General features: G+C 36.2%; 1 protein-coding gene across 1 annotated transcript in view; it reads left to right on the top strand.

The window, feature by feature from the left end:
* The first annotated feature begins 14,554 nt into the window (after positions 1 to 14,554).
* Positions 14,555 to 16,673, top strand: part of LOC150099423 (clathrin light chain-like) — a 137,894-nt gene continuing 135,775 nt past the window's right edge. Inside the window, exon 1 of the mRNA XM_090404415.1 lies at positions 14,555 to 15,050. Coding sequence (XP_090260541.1) covers positions 14,888 to 15,050 — 163 coding nt within the window. The 5' untranslated portion in view covers positions 14,555 to 14,887. The remainder of the gene's footprint in view (positions 15,051 to 16,673) is intronic.

Raw genomic sequence — 16,673 nt, 5'->3', positions numbered from 1 at the left:
GAAAGCTTTGATCCCTTGACAAGTCACTTGAACATATTTCGGTTTTTATCCAGTTTCAATGAAATTTCTCATATGGATGAGGACAGTTTAAGAAAATACTGTGATGATTTACAAGTTACGCTGACTGATGGTGAAGAAAAGGATATTTGTGGCATCGAATTTATAATGAAATACAAATTATAAATGACATCATACAGGATAGTGACAGCTCAGACCCAGTGAAAATATTGCAAATAATTTAGATAGCATCTTTATTAATTTAAAAATTTTGCTTCGAATATTTTTGACACTTCCAGGTGCAGTAGCAAGTAGCGAACGATCACTTTCAAGATTGAAGCTAATTAAAACATATCTAAGATCTAGTATTTCACAGGAAAGACTGGTTGGACTGTCAATGATCACAATAGAAGGTGATATCTGAGAGAAATTGGAAACAAGTGAAATTTTGAGTGTTTTGCTTCCATAAAATCAAGAAAAGTAAACGTTTAAATAATTTAATTTTTCATGCATTTCTTTTTCCATTAAAAATTAAATTACTCTTATCATTCTGCAATTTTTCTTGTTTGTGCATCTTTAGTTATAATAGCTTATAGTCCAATAATCGGCAACTTGTGTATCTGTAATTCTGTCTGCATTTTTGTATGTTTTGAGATTTTTGCTGTGTTGTTAATATATGTATTTTTCAAAATACACGACTTTATATAGAAATATATGTGTTTTGAGTTTTTAACTTTAAATTTTAACATTTTTTAAAAAGGTAAAGGGCGTTCAACTTAAATTTACATCGGGCGCTAGGACCCCCTAGAGCCGGCACTGCCGATAAACGTCTTCACTCTCCATGTATTCAAGATTTCTTTTTGACAAGTCATGAATTTTGATGAAGTCATCTCTCCCCTTGGCAAAGTAGACCATAAACTTATACAAGTTTCCTCTCTCACAGGTTGCCTCTTCTCCAACCACTCAGATCACTCATCCTCTGACGCTACAAAGGAGGAATTTGGGTTAAATCTAGATTTTCTACTCCTTTCCTTGTTCTGAATATTTCTTCCACTCAGCCGATCCAAGCACGTGTTGTGAACGAGTCACAGAAATGATTCTCACTGGCATGAAGGCCTTCATTCTTCGTTCAACACATAATCCTCGTCCATTTTCCAAACCATAGTTCAACCGAAAATGCATTAAAGTTGGTTAAAGAAATTTAGCTCACCGCATGTGGCTCGCATCAAAAACTTCAGCTTAATAGTTTTCCTACATTAAAGCATGAACATATGCAAATCAATTATCAGGATATCCAAATCAGATTTCATAAAGCCCAACAGCAGAAAACGTGCCTCCTGTTCAAATGGAAGCTGCACCTCTTGTCCCTTGCTCAGGCCTGTGAATGTAACTCTGCACTTCCACCTGTCTACCATCATCATGGCACCACTGTTATTTCACCCAAAGATAAAGCTAGCTTTCTGGAATCACTTTTTTCCTCAAACTCCTCCACAGATGACCAAGTGAAATCACCGTCTCTATACAGGAATCCTATCACCGTTTGCCTGCTATAGTTTGTCTATAAAAATGTCACCCGAAGACTACTAAATAACTTGGCTACTAAACATCCTTCAGGATCTTGAAGTGATAGTAGACAGTGGATTGAAGCACCGAGGGCGCATCGCAAGTGTTGCTAAGACTGCTCATTTAATATTCTGGTAACCACCATGGAGTCAATAGAATCATCGTGGGAGGTCACTCAACCAGCAACATACTTATCATAAAAACTTCGAAGTTATTTACATAACTTGTAGGTCTCTATCATGTCTCCTCTTTACCTTCAATTTTCCAATCTCTGTAATCCACATTCCCTAAACGCTATTCACTTCAAAGTTCTTGATATCACTTTGCTCATTCGTCTTTGGACTCACTCTAGTGTTTCCACACCACAATGAATATAGGTGACCAAATTTGAGCAAAATATTCCATATTTAATCTGACCAATGCTTAATATAGAGGCAACAGTACCTCCTATTTCTACGTGTGATCGTATATTTTATCATAGCAGCAATACGATGCGCCCTTGGTGCTTGTGCTTCAGTCCACTGTCAACCATCACTCCAAGAATCCGAATCGTATTCATTTCCAGAAGTACAGCTCCACCAATATAGTATGTCGCCTTATATTTCTGTATCTCAAAGTATAAGCCTGGTTGGCCGAGTGGTTAGCATATCCACTCACCTGCCAAAAGGCTGCGGGTTCGAATCCCGCCGTGGATATGGATGTTTGTGAACAATACTAGTAGTAGTAGTGGTGGTCGGTGGTAGATGGCGATGGTGTAGATAATAAATGTAGTTGAGTGGTGGTGATGGAGAGTTGTGGAGTAGGTGCCCTCCCTCGATGAGTCCTTTGACTCCCTGGAGATGCTATGTAATAATAATAATAACACCTTTGATTTATTAATATTAAATCCTAACCCCACTCATTTTTCCAAGCTAAAACTCTGTTGAAATCTTCCTGTAGAGAATTAATATCAATACTACTCCTAATAATTCTACTTAACTTTGCACCTTCGGCATATATTTGGAGATCCCAAGTGAATTCACATGAAATAATATTAACAAATAAGTTAAACAGTAGGGGCCCAAGAACAGAACACTGAGCCATGTCACTGGTCAGGTTCTTTTCTGAGACACTGCTCCATTATACACAGCTTGCTGCTATCTTTTAGAAAGCAAATGTTCAATCATTCTAACCAAGCTACAATCTAGTCCCATCTACTGCATCTAATACTTCAATCTGTCATGTGGTAATCTATCAAATGCCTTTGCAAAGTCCAAGAAAATCAGTGTGTATGAATCTTCTTCATCCAGTAGATTTGTTACTTCATCATAAGGACGTAAGCAGATCAACCTAATCTATTAACCAATTAAGTAACCAATTTTTTAATACTTTCATCATATTTGCAGATATACAGTCAGGTCTATGATTGGAATCTCCTATTATTATACATATCATATACTTATCCCAATGCAATACATGGACGCAATAAATATCCATGATGCTCCAAAAAAGGACAATAGCAGTCTACCATCAAACAGCCATTTGCTATTCCCTCTGTTCTCTCCATAATAACGGAGAAATTCATCAATGGACAATTTCCGCATTCTTTAATCAGCGACCAACAATTTGGATTCCACCGTTCAATATCTACAGTGCACCCTGTAGCTTATCCACCATACCCACCACTTAACATAGACCATGAAAAGGTTTAGCGAAACTTGTGCTTTTTCTCTTGACATTTCCAAAGCTATTCACCGAGTGTGGCATCGAGACCTATTAAAAACTGGCATCATTCGGTTTCCCTGCCACCATCCGTAATTAGGCAACTTGCTTTCGCTCTAGTCGTTCTGTGCGAGTTATTGTAGGTAGTCTCTCAAGTATATTTTCTCCACCAATGACGGACTGCCTCGCGACTCTGTCCTATCAACTACACTCTTTCTCATGTACATAAAATAACTTAAACAATAACCAGTAAACCTACCCACAGCCTTCCAGAGGACAGTATTCGCCACTCTTCTTACTCATTTAATAAACAATGTAAAACTCTAATATCCCGAGCTGGTCTCGGGACATCAGAGTCAAAATCGATCATATACAACCATTAGCTTAAACATTGATTTACATACTCTCTTTCATTAGCACGAGGACAACCTTGTCATGGTCAATGCCAACAAAATATAACCTTGCCTTTCCTCATACAAAAGGGATCCCATCTCACTTATCCTTAATGTAGTAATGCACAAATTACCAAACAAGATCAACTCCCCTTTCTTGGATAAACCTTTACCTCCAGTCTCTTTTCTGGCACATCACATCAATTGCCTCCTCAGCATCCGAGAAATTTTTGTATTCTCTTTCGTTCAATAGCCCATTTTACACCTAAACAACGATTAAGTATTTTGGAAGTTATTTTCCACTTGGTTAGTGTATAATAAATTTAGTTTAATCCTTTATCCAAGTGTAAGCAAACAAAGTATGCGCCTGAAGTATCTTCAGGACTGAGGCAACTCGTGCTAAAGGTGGACTAAGTTCTTATCACTTGAATTAATATCTCCCATAATGCAAAGCGCATCTCCTTGCAGAATGTATAATAGTATGCATTTAGGGAAGGGCCACCACCCAGCCCGTTTCGACCTTTATTGAGGTCTCGTCAGTGGGAGCCAGACCCAGAGGTGGTGACACAAAATTCCAGGGTAATTTAATAATAAGGTGAGACACCTTATGGCAACTTTTATAGGTAAATATGACTTCTCCATTACTTCCACCTTAGTATCACCACATCTAGGTCTGTCTCCCACTGACGTGACCACAATAAAGGTCGAAACCGATCTGGCTAATGGCCCTTCCCTTAATGCATAGCATTATACATGTCCGCAAGGAGATGTGCTTTGAACTATGGGAGATACTAAGACAATTGATGAGAGCTTAGTCCACCTTTACCACGAGTTTCCTCAGTCCTGAAACTACTTCAGGCACAAACTTTGTTTGCTTACTCGTGGATAAAGAATTAAACTAAATTTATTAAACCTTAAGTATATCCCAAATCCGCCAATGTTTAAAATACTATTCACATGTTTTGATAGTGCACCTAACACTTCCATTATCCATGATGCCATCCAGCGATAAGAAATTATGTTCATAAGTGATCTGTCTCCTACAGATTCACTCCAATCTTAATCTCCCAGGTATGTTTCGGCATATTTCTCTTCTACAGATATTTCCATGGTCACTGCTCACTGCCGGTGAATTAACAACCGTCGTTCCTCCACATTTCGTTACGCTTAATTAATACAAGAGCAGCAGCTCCTCATAATTCCTTTACTGTGCAACTGCAAACATATAACCTGCTTCAATTCTTCCTTCCATCTCTGTCTTCTGGATCAGCCTTATTCATGAAGGATTCCTAAAGTACAGTCTGTAAAAAGACAATAAACTTCTATCTCATTCCTCATTTGCATCCCATAAATGGCAATGATGCTCTTACAGGTCCCTCAGCCTCTTGTTTATGGGAGGAATAAACAAAACAAAAAAAAAAAAGAAGAAGAAGAAGAAGAAGCAATATGAAGAGTTCTGATCCCATACATCTATAGCATCTCTGAAGCAATCAAGAATTCTTAACAAATACAATCTAGTGGCTACATTATATACGAGGGTGGTCTGAAAGGTTCTCGGCCTAACAAGGAAAAAACGAATTTATAATTTCAAAATTATTTTTATTTTTCAACACAATCTCCCTTAAGACTAATACATTTATACCAGCGATGCCCTAGCGCCATTATCCCGTCCCCGTAGTGGTTCTCAGTAGGATCTACAAAATACCCCTCTACAGCTATAATCATTGATTCGAAAAAAAAAAAAAAAAAAAACTCTGCCCAGCGAGGAAGAGTTTTAGTTTGGGTAGAGATAGAAGTCAGAGGAAGCTAAATCTGGGGAATAGGGTAGATGTTCCAACAATTCATAGTGAAGATCCCTTAATTTTCTCATTGCCAAAACACCTTTGTGGGCAGGTGCATTGTCCTAGTGAAAGATAATTTTTTAATTCTGCAAACCGGGTCTTTTCTCACGAATTTTTTCGTCTAGTCTGGTTAAAACATCGAAATAATATTCCCCGGTTATGGTTATTCCCTTTTCAAGATAATTAATAAAGAAAATGCATTTAGCATCCGAAAACACCGATGCCATAACCTTTCCTGCTGATGGAACCGACTTTGTCTTCTTTGGCGCTGAACAACCGGCTTCTGTCCATTCGTTTGAGTGCTGGGTGGATTCTGGTGTGTAATGGTAAATCCAAGTCTCATCCGTAGTAATAAATCGACGCACAAAATCAGTTTTATTCTTGTTAAAACGCCTAAAGCACTGTTCAGAGATTTTCATGAGAGTGCGTTTTTGATCTGATGCTAGCAAGCGCGGCACTCATCTGGCGCAAAGCGTTTTCATTTGCAATTTTCATGCAAAATATATCCTACACGTTCTTTTGAAATGCCTATAATCTCAGGAATTTCAGGAAATTTGACTCACCGGTCATCCAATACCATATCGTGCAATTGATCAATGATTTCTGGTGTTGTTACACTTTTTGAACGTCCTTCACGTGGATCACCTTCAAGGCTAGTACAGCCACGTTTAAACTCGGCAGTCCATTTCTTAATTGTTGAAAACGGAGGAGAAGAGTACCCATAAACTTTTATGAACTTCGAATGAATTTCTTTTGGCGTTAAACCTTCTTTTACAAAGAATTTTATAACCGCATGATACTCGATTTTATCCATTTCAAGGGGATACAGGCAACACTTTTGCTTCAGACAGCTGTATAAAACAAACTACTTGATAGAATGACTTACAATTTCACATGGATCGATGCTTATGACAGATGTCCGAGAACCACTGAGACCACCCTCACCACACTCATACATCAGCTTCCTCTCTCCCAAACTGGCAAATTGTTTTTTATGTTGAACTTCTGAAGTATTTTTGCCAGTTTGGGGGAGAGAGAGAGGGAGCTGATGTATGGTAAAGAGATATATGCTTTTGGGGAAGGAGAATCTTCAGTAGAAGGTCGACGACGGTAAGAGATAAATTTTCCAATATGCTTGAGAGTGGAGCCATTGTTGAGAAAGATCTTTTTTAGTAAATTAACTTCATTTTGAAGCTCCGTTTCGTCTGTTCATATAGATCTGGCTCGATGTGCCAAGGTGGAAATAATACCAAATTTCTGCAGAGGGTAGTAGTGGGAGGAAGCATAAAGGTATCTGTCCGTGTGTATGGGCTTTCTGAAAATAGAGATTTTGATATCTTCAAAGCATCTTCTAAGTTTTAAGTCTGAAAAAAAAAGGGAGACAGTTGTTGGATTCTAGTTTATAGGTGAATTTAATTTTCTGATGAATGTTGTTAAGATGATCTAGAAAAATGTTGAGGTTGTTTAAATCGTGTTCCGAAATAAGGAAAACATCATCAATTAACCGGTACCATATTTTAGATTTTAGTGTTGACGAATTAATTGCCTTTTCTTCGAAGTCTTCAAGAAATATATTTGCAAGTATCGGAGGGCGCAGACTACCCATAGCTAATCCATAGTGTTTAACAATTAAACCTTATTCTTTTTTATTCTTATTTTTTTTCATTCAAACTATGTTAATTTTCATAAGATTATTAACCGAGTAAATATGAACTCCGATATATATTAAAACTTGGTTTTAATCCTATTTCCCAAGTAAGCAAACAGACAAGTAAATCAAGTTTGCGCCTGAAAAAAAAAAAAAAAAAAGGGGGGGGGGGGGGACTTTCTGAAAAAAGATTTGAGATTTTTATTTAATAAGGTCAAAGCGCCTTATGGTAACTTGTTTTGGTAAAATATTTATAAGCTCTGTATTACTTAAACCTTGGTATTTCTAAGCCTGGCTCCCACTGATGAGACCTCAATAAAGGTCGAAACCGGTCTGGGTAGTGGCCTCTTGCCTTTAATGCATAGCATCATACACCTCCTCAAGGAGATGTGCTTTGCATTAAGGGTAAATACTAATAATAGTATTTGCCACGGGTTGCCTAAGACTTGTACTACGTACGGAGTCGCGCAGGCTTGCACTACTTGCAGCCGCAAAATTGACTTACTTGTCTGTTTGCTTACTTGGGAAATGGATTAAAACCAACTTTATGTTTATATTTATATACATATAAAATAGCTTGGTATCTCTAACGTATATTATACCCAAGGTAAAAAAACTTTCTACACACACACACACACACACACACACACACACACACACACACACACACACACACACACACACACACACACACACACACACACACACACACATATATGTATATATATGAAAAAGTTTTAATGACTGTTACCGAGAGATAAAAAGATGACAAATATATTTAAAAAGATACTACTAGTTTACTAGTTTCGTTGAATAGATCAACATCCTCAGGCATCACAATCAACGAAACTAGTAAACTAGTAGTATCTTTTTAAATATATTTGTCATCTTTTTATCCTTCGGTAACAGTCATTAAAACTTTTTCATAATATTCCAACCGAGTAAAAATGAATTCGCATAATATATATTAAAAATAGAGTTGAATGACTTAAACCGAGAGTTAAGTAAAAAAGGTTTAATAGTAAAACACGAGTAGTTTCGGCTTATAACAGCCTTCATCAGGTGACATTATAAAATAAAAGAAAAAACACTAAACACTGAAGCTTAAAGAAACTATGAACAACATAGAGAGTCTCTGTACATAATTAGGATGAAAACGTTGTAGTTGTATTTAAATCTGCTCTTTCGTTTGTTGTATTGTTGGAAGAGTGTGTGTTTGCGGCATCACGTGAACGTTAGTACCTGATTACTGCTGAATGGCTATCTGGGAGGTTGTAGATCAAGTTATTATTTAGATATTCAGGGTTGAGGATGATTTCCCTAGATTCTACGATTTTTCTCTCCCTTTCATCATGGCAAAAAAATGTTGATAGATCTGTCCCAGCCAGCGGACTGTATGACTTGGGTTATCATCATTAGGATCAGCCAAGAAAAGGATATGGCTTGATAAGGCACTGGCTCGCTGTCTCTTGTAAGCAATGTCCCTCATGTGTTCCTCCATACGCAATTCAATAGATTTGTCCGTCTATCCAAAATAAGGAATATCACAATCACACGATATTTTGTACACACCAGGATATTTAAGATGATGATGACATGGTTTTGGGTGACTTATTAAAGAGCGGATTTTTGGAAGTGGAGTGAACAAAGTTCTGATATTTTATTTTCTTAGAACCTTGGCTAATTTTTGTGAAACTAAACTTATGTAAGGAATAGATATATTGCCTTTAAATGCATTTATTTCTTCTGTGTGATGACTAGGAGGATTAAGAAGGAATTTTTCAATAATTCTTTTAGAATATGCATTAAGTAAGAAAGTAATTTTGAGATAGTTTATTTCTATATAAAGTTCATCTCGGTCATCAAGAAGAGAGCGAGCTCTATGTCCCAAGGTAGAAATTATTCCAAGTTTTTGGGGAGGGAAGTGATGGGACTGAATATGAAGATACCTCTTAGTATGTGTAGGCTTTCCATACATCGAAATTTTAAGTTTACCAGAACAGCGGGTCAGTTTTACATCTAGAAAAGGCAGGGAACTATCAGTTTCAAGCTCGGCTGTGAACTTTATACTTGGATGTCGACTATTGAGATGTTTAAGGAAATCCATAAGTGAATCATGTCCATGGCTCCAAATGAGGAAAATGTCATCCACATAACGCTTCCAAACCTTAGGTGTTAAAACAAAGGAAGAGATAGCCTTGGCTTCAAAATCCTTCAAGTAAATATTTGCAAGAACCGGGGATAAAGTACTATTTCTGTATATGTGCTCTAATAATTCTGTAGTATTTCATATATGATTTTATTTTGCTCATTTAATTCATAATTTATTTCATTAATTAGTTTATTTTATTAATTATATTTTATTTATGCTTTCTTTTATATATATATATATATATATATATATATATATATATATATATATATATATATATATATATATATATATATATATATATATATATATATATATATAAGAGAGAGAGAGAGAGAGAGAGAGAGAGAGAGAGAGAGAGAGAGAGAGAGTAAATATACACAGTGTGCCATAAATTTATAAATATTTCAATAATTCATAAAAATAGGAAAAAATGATATATTTGAGAGCGGTTTGGCGAACGTGAACCGCAAGGAGGATGATTTTTTTTTTCGAGGGGATATCTAGTTCAAATTTCACCGATAGAGGACCACGTCAATGATGAGAGTGAGAATGGCATTGCAAACGTATTTATTCATATGCAGGTAACCCGTTACTTATCACAACAGTAATTACATGCTGAAAGAAGGTGAGAACGCCATTTCTAGAAGCGTGGAGCATTTGCCAGTGGATGCAAGCAACTTCGCGGCGAATAGTATCCTTTAAATCGTCTGAGGAAGATAAGCTGCTCAGGTACACTGGGGAATTTAAATAGCCCCACAACGAAAAATCTACTGGTGTCAATTCCGAGACCGAGGGGCTATACGAAGTTGCAATTACGGTTGATGAGTCGTTCTTGACAAAATGTGCTGATGAGAAACTGCTTCATAGGATATGCAGTATGAAGTAGTATCCCGTTCTGCATGAACGGGGGCGCACCCTTCATGACTGTGTGAAGAACGTTTTTTTCCTCTCGCTTGGTACCACGTTTTCGCGTCGCAGCTCCTTGTTGCACATGGTTCTTCAATGAAAAACGGACCCACATGATGGATGCAGTGAAGCTGCACCGAACAGCGAGTCACGGTGAATGCAACTGCGCCTGTATGTCGGTGTCCATGGGGATTGTCCTGCGCCCAAATGCAACAGTTTTACGTATTAACTGTCCGATACAATGGAAAATGACTTCGTCTGTCCAAAAGATGTGCAGCCATTGTGGATCTTCTGCGACTTTTGTTAAAGTCAACCCTGCTAAATTCTCCTGCTTAGTGGTATCACGTGGCAACAGTTGGTGAAGAGATTGCAGCTTGTATGGATACAAATTAACACACCATTAAGGAAGCCGAATATGGACGTTTTCGCTATGCCCATGATCCTTGTAGCTTTTCATACACTGCTTATGCCGCTCGTTGACAATGCCGCTAGGACTTTGAGTTGTGATACTACTGCGCAGGTATGGGCTTTGGATAACACTGGTTAGTCGGTTCGAGGGAGATCTGACTAACTTCTAATTTGCTCAAAACGTCGTATTAGAGACTGTAGTCCGTCAGGAGTGATAGACATTGACCTTTCTTCATTATTTTCTGCATTCTAAATCTTCGTAAAGTTTTTGCTGACGATCCCCCCTTTTAATTAAAACAATTTCTTTAACAATGCATTATTGATCAATGTCAGCATCACAGCAACAAATGTTTTTTTTTTCACAAAAAGATTTCTGTTATCACCAACGACTGGGTATTCGCACGTATTCATTGCGAGCTGACAGCAGTACACCCGGCGTTTTTACAACTCTCATTTTGCATGTATTTTACAAAAAATGGCGTGATAGAGCACTCTATTTGTTGTAAATTTGAACTAAAATGTTTTCCCCTGTCAAAAAAAAAAAAAAAAAAAAACTCTTTACCATTCTCATTCGCGTGCACCGCACTCTAATATACCAAATTTTCCGACTTTTATGAATTATTCAAATATTTACAAATTTATGGGACACCAAATTTATTAATCTGTATATCAATATTTATATCAGAAGTTGTCGTTAAAGTATTGGAAAAGTTGGTGAAAATTAAAATACAACAGTGGGTGGTCACGGATGCGATATTCTAAGACAGGACTTACCCTCTACAAAGCCATGTTGCTCACAATAAAGCAACATGGCTTTGTAGAGGGTAAGTCCTGTCTTAGTAACTTATTCACATTTCACAAAAAAAGGGACAGCAGAATTGTATAAGGATAATTAATCGCAATACCATGATACTGCTCGACTTTGTGAAGGCATTGGAACAGAATACCACATAAAACACTATTACAAAAGCTGGAGCAAATGGGAATCGATATGAGGCTAGTAGCATGGATAGGGGATGGCTGACAGACAGACACTAGAGAGCAGTATATGGTGGAGTGGAAACTAGGAGAATGATGGTGACTAATGGAGCACCTCATGGTTCTATACCAGGGCCACTACTGTTTAATTTGTATATCAATGATATAGGGAAAGATTTAAGAGGGGATATTCAGTTGTTTGCTGATGTTGCAAAACTGGGGAGAGCAATAATTGATAAAGGTGATGTAGATATCCTGCAGGATGATGTAAATAAATTGGCTTGGATGATTGTCAATTTAATGTTTCAAAATTAAAAAAAAAAATCACCTAACGCCTTTTTGTTCCCACCGTTTTTAAGCCCTATCTAACTTTTGGGGGCTGAGTGGGCAGTTCAATCTTTACTGGTAGCCAATCAGAGATAGCTGGCCCAAGGCTATCACTAATTAATCGGCACGCAGTGAAGAAGGCGTCTAGTAAGTGCTTCCATCTGGTGGTCCCTAACCCTAACAATATTTTTTAATGTCTGAAAATAGTGTGGGTTCGACGGCCGATTTTCTTGAGTTTACGGGACGAAAAACCCGAATTTCAGGGAGGAAAAACCCGCTAGCCCGTGCCAGAGATCGACTAACTCTGTAACCGGTCGAGAAAAGGCTTAGAAAAAGTTCCTCTAGTCGGCGACTAGATTTGAACGCCTTTCGTCGTGCGGTCAAGCGCTGTAGAGTGCAAACGGCACTTCTGCTGAGCTGCACAGGCTCCCAAAATTTTTTTTGTTTCAAAATTAAATTATGAAAAATTAAATTTTTTTCAACCCAAAGTTCTTTGGGTTGAAAAAGGATTGTCAGATTTTACATTTTAAATTGCTGGAAATTGATGAAGCTAGGGAGTTGGGGATATGGTGGATAAAGTGTTGAAGTACAGAGCGCATATTGCCAAAGTTGGTAAAATAGCTGAAATGATTACTTGGATGTTGACACACTAAAGTAAAGATAAGGAAGTTTTTATCCCTCCTTATAAGGCTATGATACCAACACATCTAAATTTACTACTGTGCACAGATTTAGTCACTTGGGTTTCTTGGGGACCAGGAGGTGGTAGAGAGGATTTAGAAACGGGTGACCACGGTGCTGACAGATCTGCGGACTTCTTTCTATGAGGATAGGTTGAAGGTTTTGGGTTACAAATTTAGTTGATAGGCGGGAAAAGAGGGGATATAATAGAAACTTTTAAAATATTATAGTCAATTTATAAAACTGATGCAAATGAAAAATTTCAATATAATGACAAATAGTCAGAAAACTAGGGGGTATCTGTGGAAGTTGTGTAAGAGTATGGTTAGTAGGGGTGTACAGACCAGATTTTTTGCATGGAGGGTGAGTGGAATGGATTGTCAGAGTTGATTGTGAATTCCTTGATGATGAATGGATTCAAAGAGAGGTATGATAGGATTTGTGTTTATAATGATTAATTTGTTTTTCCCATGATGAGTCTCTGGACTCCATGGAGATGTCGTGAAACAATAATAATATATATTTTTAAGTCTAATGCTGCTTCTGTCATCCACTTGAATTCCTGCAGAGGTTTCTGTGGTTAAGAAGTTCAATATAGTTATTCCGGTTTTGTGACCAGATGTTTATTAAAGAAAACTGTTTTTAAAACTTAACAAGTACAAAAAAACAACACCCGACAAGTTTCGTTAGCTGTTAGACTAAACTTCTTCAGGGGTAAAGAGAACTAAAAGTTTAAAGCACGAACTACTAGAAATTACGAAAATTAATTCATTTGTTGGTAATGTGAACATCTAAACGGATCGTTAAAAACCGAATAACAGATCTATACAACCATTAATGCATGTTAGTTGGAGACAATGCTATTTGTTGTCGCGTTCTGTGGTTTACGCTCACTCTGTCTGAGGTCTGAAATTGGTAAATGTTTAATAAACGAGGACCAAACTTGATTTAAAATCAAACCTTGGTTTTTGTTATATTGAGTAGAATTTTTAATCATATTTGCTGCCTCTTTGAATTTTCTTGTGAAACAATTCTTATCTATATAGGACATGTTTGTTCTGTCCCAGAATACATCATGACCGGTAGAGGTTGTGTGAAATGCCAATCCCGATTTATGTTCTCTCTTATTTTGTACCTCCTTTTGATGTTCGCTCATGCGGATTTCTCCCGATCTCCCTGTCTAGCCCACATAACAGATGCCACAGAAACAGTGATTATAAACTCTTGGTTTTTTCATTGGGTGATGTGGAGGTTTCGGAGGATGAATATATCTTGATATTTTTTCAAGTGGCAGGAAAGTCACTTTTATGTTGTATTTGTAGAGAAATTTGGCTAATTTATCTGTTATCCACTTGAATTATTCTATTTATACCATCACACGGCTCTTACTATTTTAAATATACATTGTTCTCGTTCTACTTCAATAGTTTCCATATTCCACTGATGATCTGTAATTTTCAGATTGAAATATCTGGCTATTAAATTAAATAAAACTAAATGAAACCGCTAACTGAAGTTTAATACTTTATTCATTCTTTGTGTTCACGTGTTATTTTGTCCTTAATATCCGAAAGGTAGCTGGGGTATTGCCTACTTACTTCCTTTGGGAATAAAATGTACTAGAGGACTTATTTCTCTATTTTGATTAGCATTATATATATATATATATATATATATATATATACTCATCTAGGATATATATATATATATCCTAGATGAGTCTTTGACTCCATGGGGTTTTGGCTAATAATAATAATATATAATGTTTTACATTTAGATTGTATGTATAATGCTTGTTTACACTTATAATAACTTGCCATATTGATTAATAAAAGATGAGGGAAAAAATTTAATATTCTATGAATTTATTTAGTTTTTTTTTCCAAAGTGATTCTTGATAGGTTTTCATATATCTTTATTATTTGTTGAACGAATTTTGCATTTTTCCTATAACTTTTCTATTAAACAGCTTTCCGTTAAACACAACCGTTTTGCGTGGGTTATCATTAAAACATACACCATATTCACATCTTTGAATTTGATAAGACATTCCTTTCGCTTGCTTTTAAATTTCGCTCCATATGATAAACATAAGTTACAATGATGTAGGTCCTGGTTCCGAGCGGAGAATTCATGATCAATGATGAAAGTCCTTCTGCCAAGCGGAGAATCAAAGAAGCAATAGCGACCTGAAATAACACACGATCATTACGCTACGATAAATCGTGTTGTAAGTTGAGTTAAATCAGCTGTTTAAAAAATTACGCATAACTATAATAGAGTACTCAACATGGAAGATTTTGAAACATTTGATGGCGATAACTGGAATCCGGTTCCCACAGAAGAAGATCCAGCGGCGGAATTTCTAGCGAGGGAACAAAGTGAACTTGCAAGCCTTGAAGATGACAGCGTTGCGGAACTTGCACTTACTCGACCAAGTGGAGTTTCGACTGGTGGGTAGTATCGTAATTTGCAAATTATTTTCATATGCGATTTATTATTATTATTAGTAGGTAGTATAATATAGTAATAATTATTCTTATCATTATTTAAATAATAATCCCACCTCTGTAGAGAGGAAGATTGTTAATAAAAAAAAAAGTTAAGGTATATTTTTACTTTTTTCATATATATATATATTACTACATATATATATTACTACATGAATTTCTCCACGGAGTCCATAGACATAAGAGACCTAAACATCATTTGCCCAATACCTGTCATATTTCACTTGGATTTCCTTCACTGACAAAGTACTCACAAACAGCAACTCATTCCACTCATTCATTCCTTCTTAGTGCACTTGCTAGTCAAACGCTAGTTTCCAGAAATAATCTCTAGTTCTTCCCCTGTTAGTCATACTAAAAAATTTTAACCATATAAATTCTGTATACGTCCATATATGTGGTTAGTAGTGGGAAGGGGGATCAATCGTTTGATGCTGTTGGTACACTCCCTGGAGGTGTCACATAATAATAATATGCCACCCTTCATATAAGGTAGATGTTGTAGAAGTTGGATCTTGAAGAAAGTTTTATGTAACTTCATGCATCCATTAAACAAACTATTGATGATGATACTAAACAATAAAAAAATAACCACAACCTAGGGATTTTTATTTTCACAATCATCATGCATTTCAAGTCAGGAAGAAGTTTTGCAAACATCCATAGCATTATGGAATGATATTAGATGCTATATTTCTATGCTTCTGTTTAAAATTTAGGTTAAAAATAGCTTAAAAGTGATTTTAATAAAGGAGACTGAATAGTTATTATTTTTTTCATTGAGGGCAGTGGATGCATAAAATGTGTAGCCTGAGATAAGTGGTGAGTATGCAAATAGTGCATGATTATAATTTGTGGTATAATTAACTTTGTGGGAATCTCGTGTGGACCCCCATGTAATGAGTCTCTTGAATTCCTAGAGATCATGATGATGATAATAATTTTAGGATATGATTTTTTGAAATTAAATCCAAGTTTATGAAACAATTGCAGAAACAAAATCAAATTTATAAAATAGTTGCAAAGTTAAGGATAAAACTTGATATTTTTATGGACAGTCTGTAAATTGATTAACATTTACAACTTTAGTGGGGATGTTCAATCAGATCAACATGGTGCATATAATATGTAGTAAACTTGTTTACTAGTGATTCTCATCTACTTTTTTTTTTTTTTAATAATCCATTCACTTACTGCTGAAGATGTGCTAGAAATGAAGTTTTTTTTCTCCAGCCTTTTTTTAAATATTCATAGCTGTTTCAAATTCAGAAATTCATATATTGAGGTATATGAAATGATACAGACTTTCTATCTAAAAATCCCATGTTACTTTCAAATAAAGATGAGAATTTTCTTAATGCACTAATAAAAGGCACTATTATTATTAACCTCTGATCTCCATTAAGTTAGACTCATTGTGGGAAGTACATACTATCTCACACAAAGCTTATCCAACCTTGCCTTAAACTGATTTAATGTGTCTACATTCACAATACATTCAGGCAATGCATTCCACTCCATGCAAAGAACTGCTTTTATGGCCAGGAATCTGTCTTTTAAGTTGCA

The sequence above is a fragment of the Typopeltis vanoorti genome, chromosome 14, assembly GCF_054136105.1.
Source record: "Typopeltis vanoorti isolate ZY-2024b chromosome 14, IOZ_Tvanoo_1.0, whole genome shotgun sequence".
NCBI classification, from domain to species: Eukaryota; Metazoa; Arthropoda; class Arachnida; order Uropygi; family Thelyphonidae; genus Typopeltis; species Typopeltis vanoorti.
The sequence above is the reverse complement of the archived record's forward strand: the minus strand, read 5'-3'. Positions and strand labels throughout refer to the sequence as shown.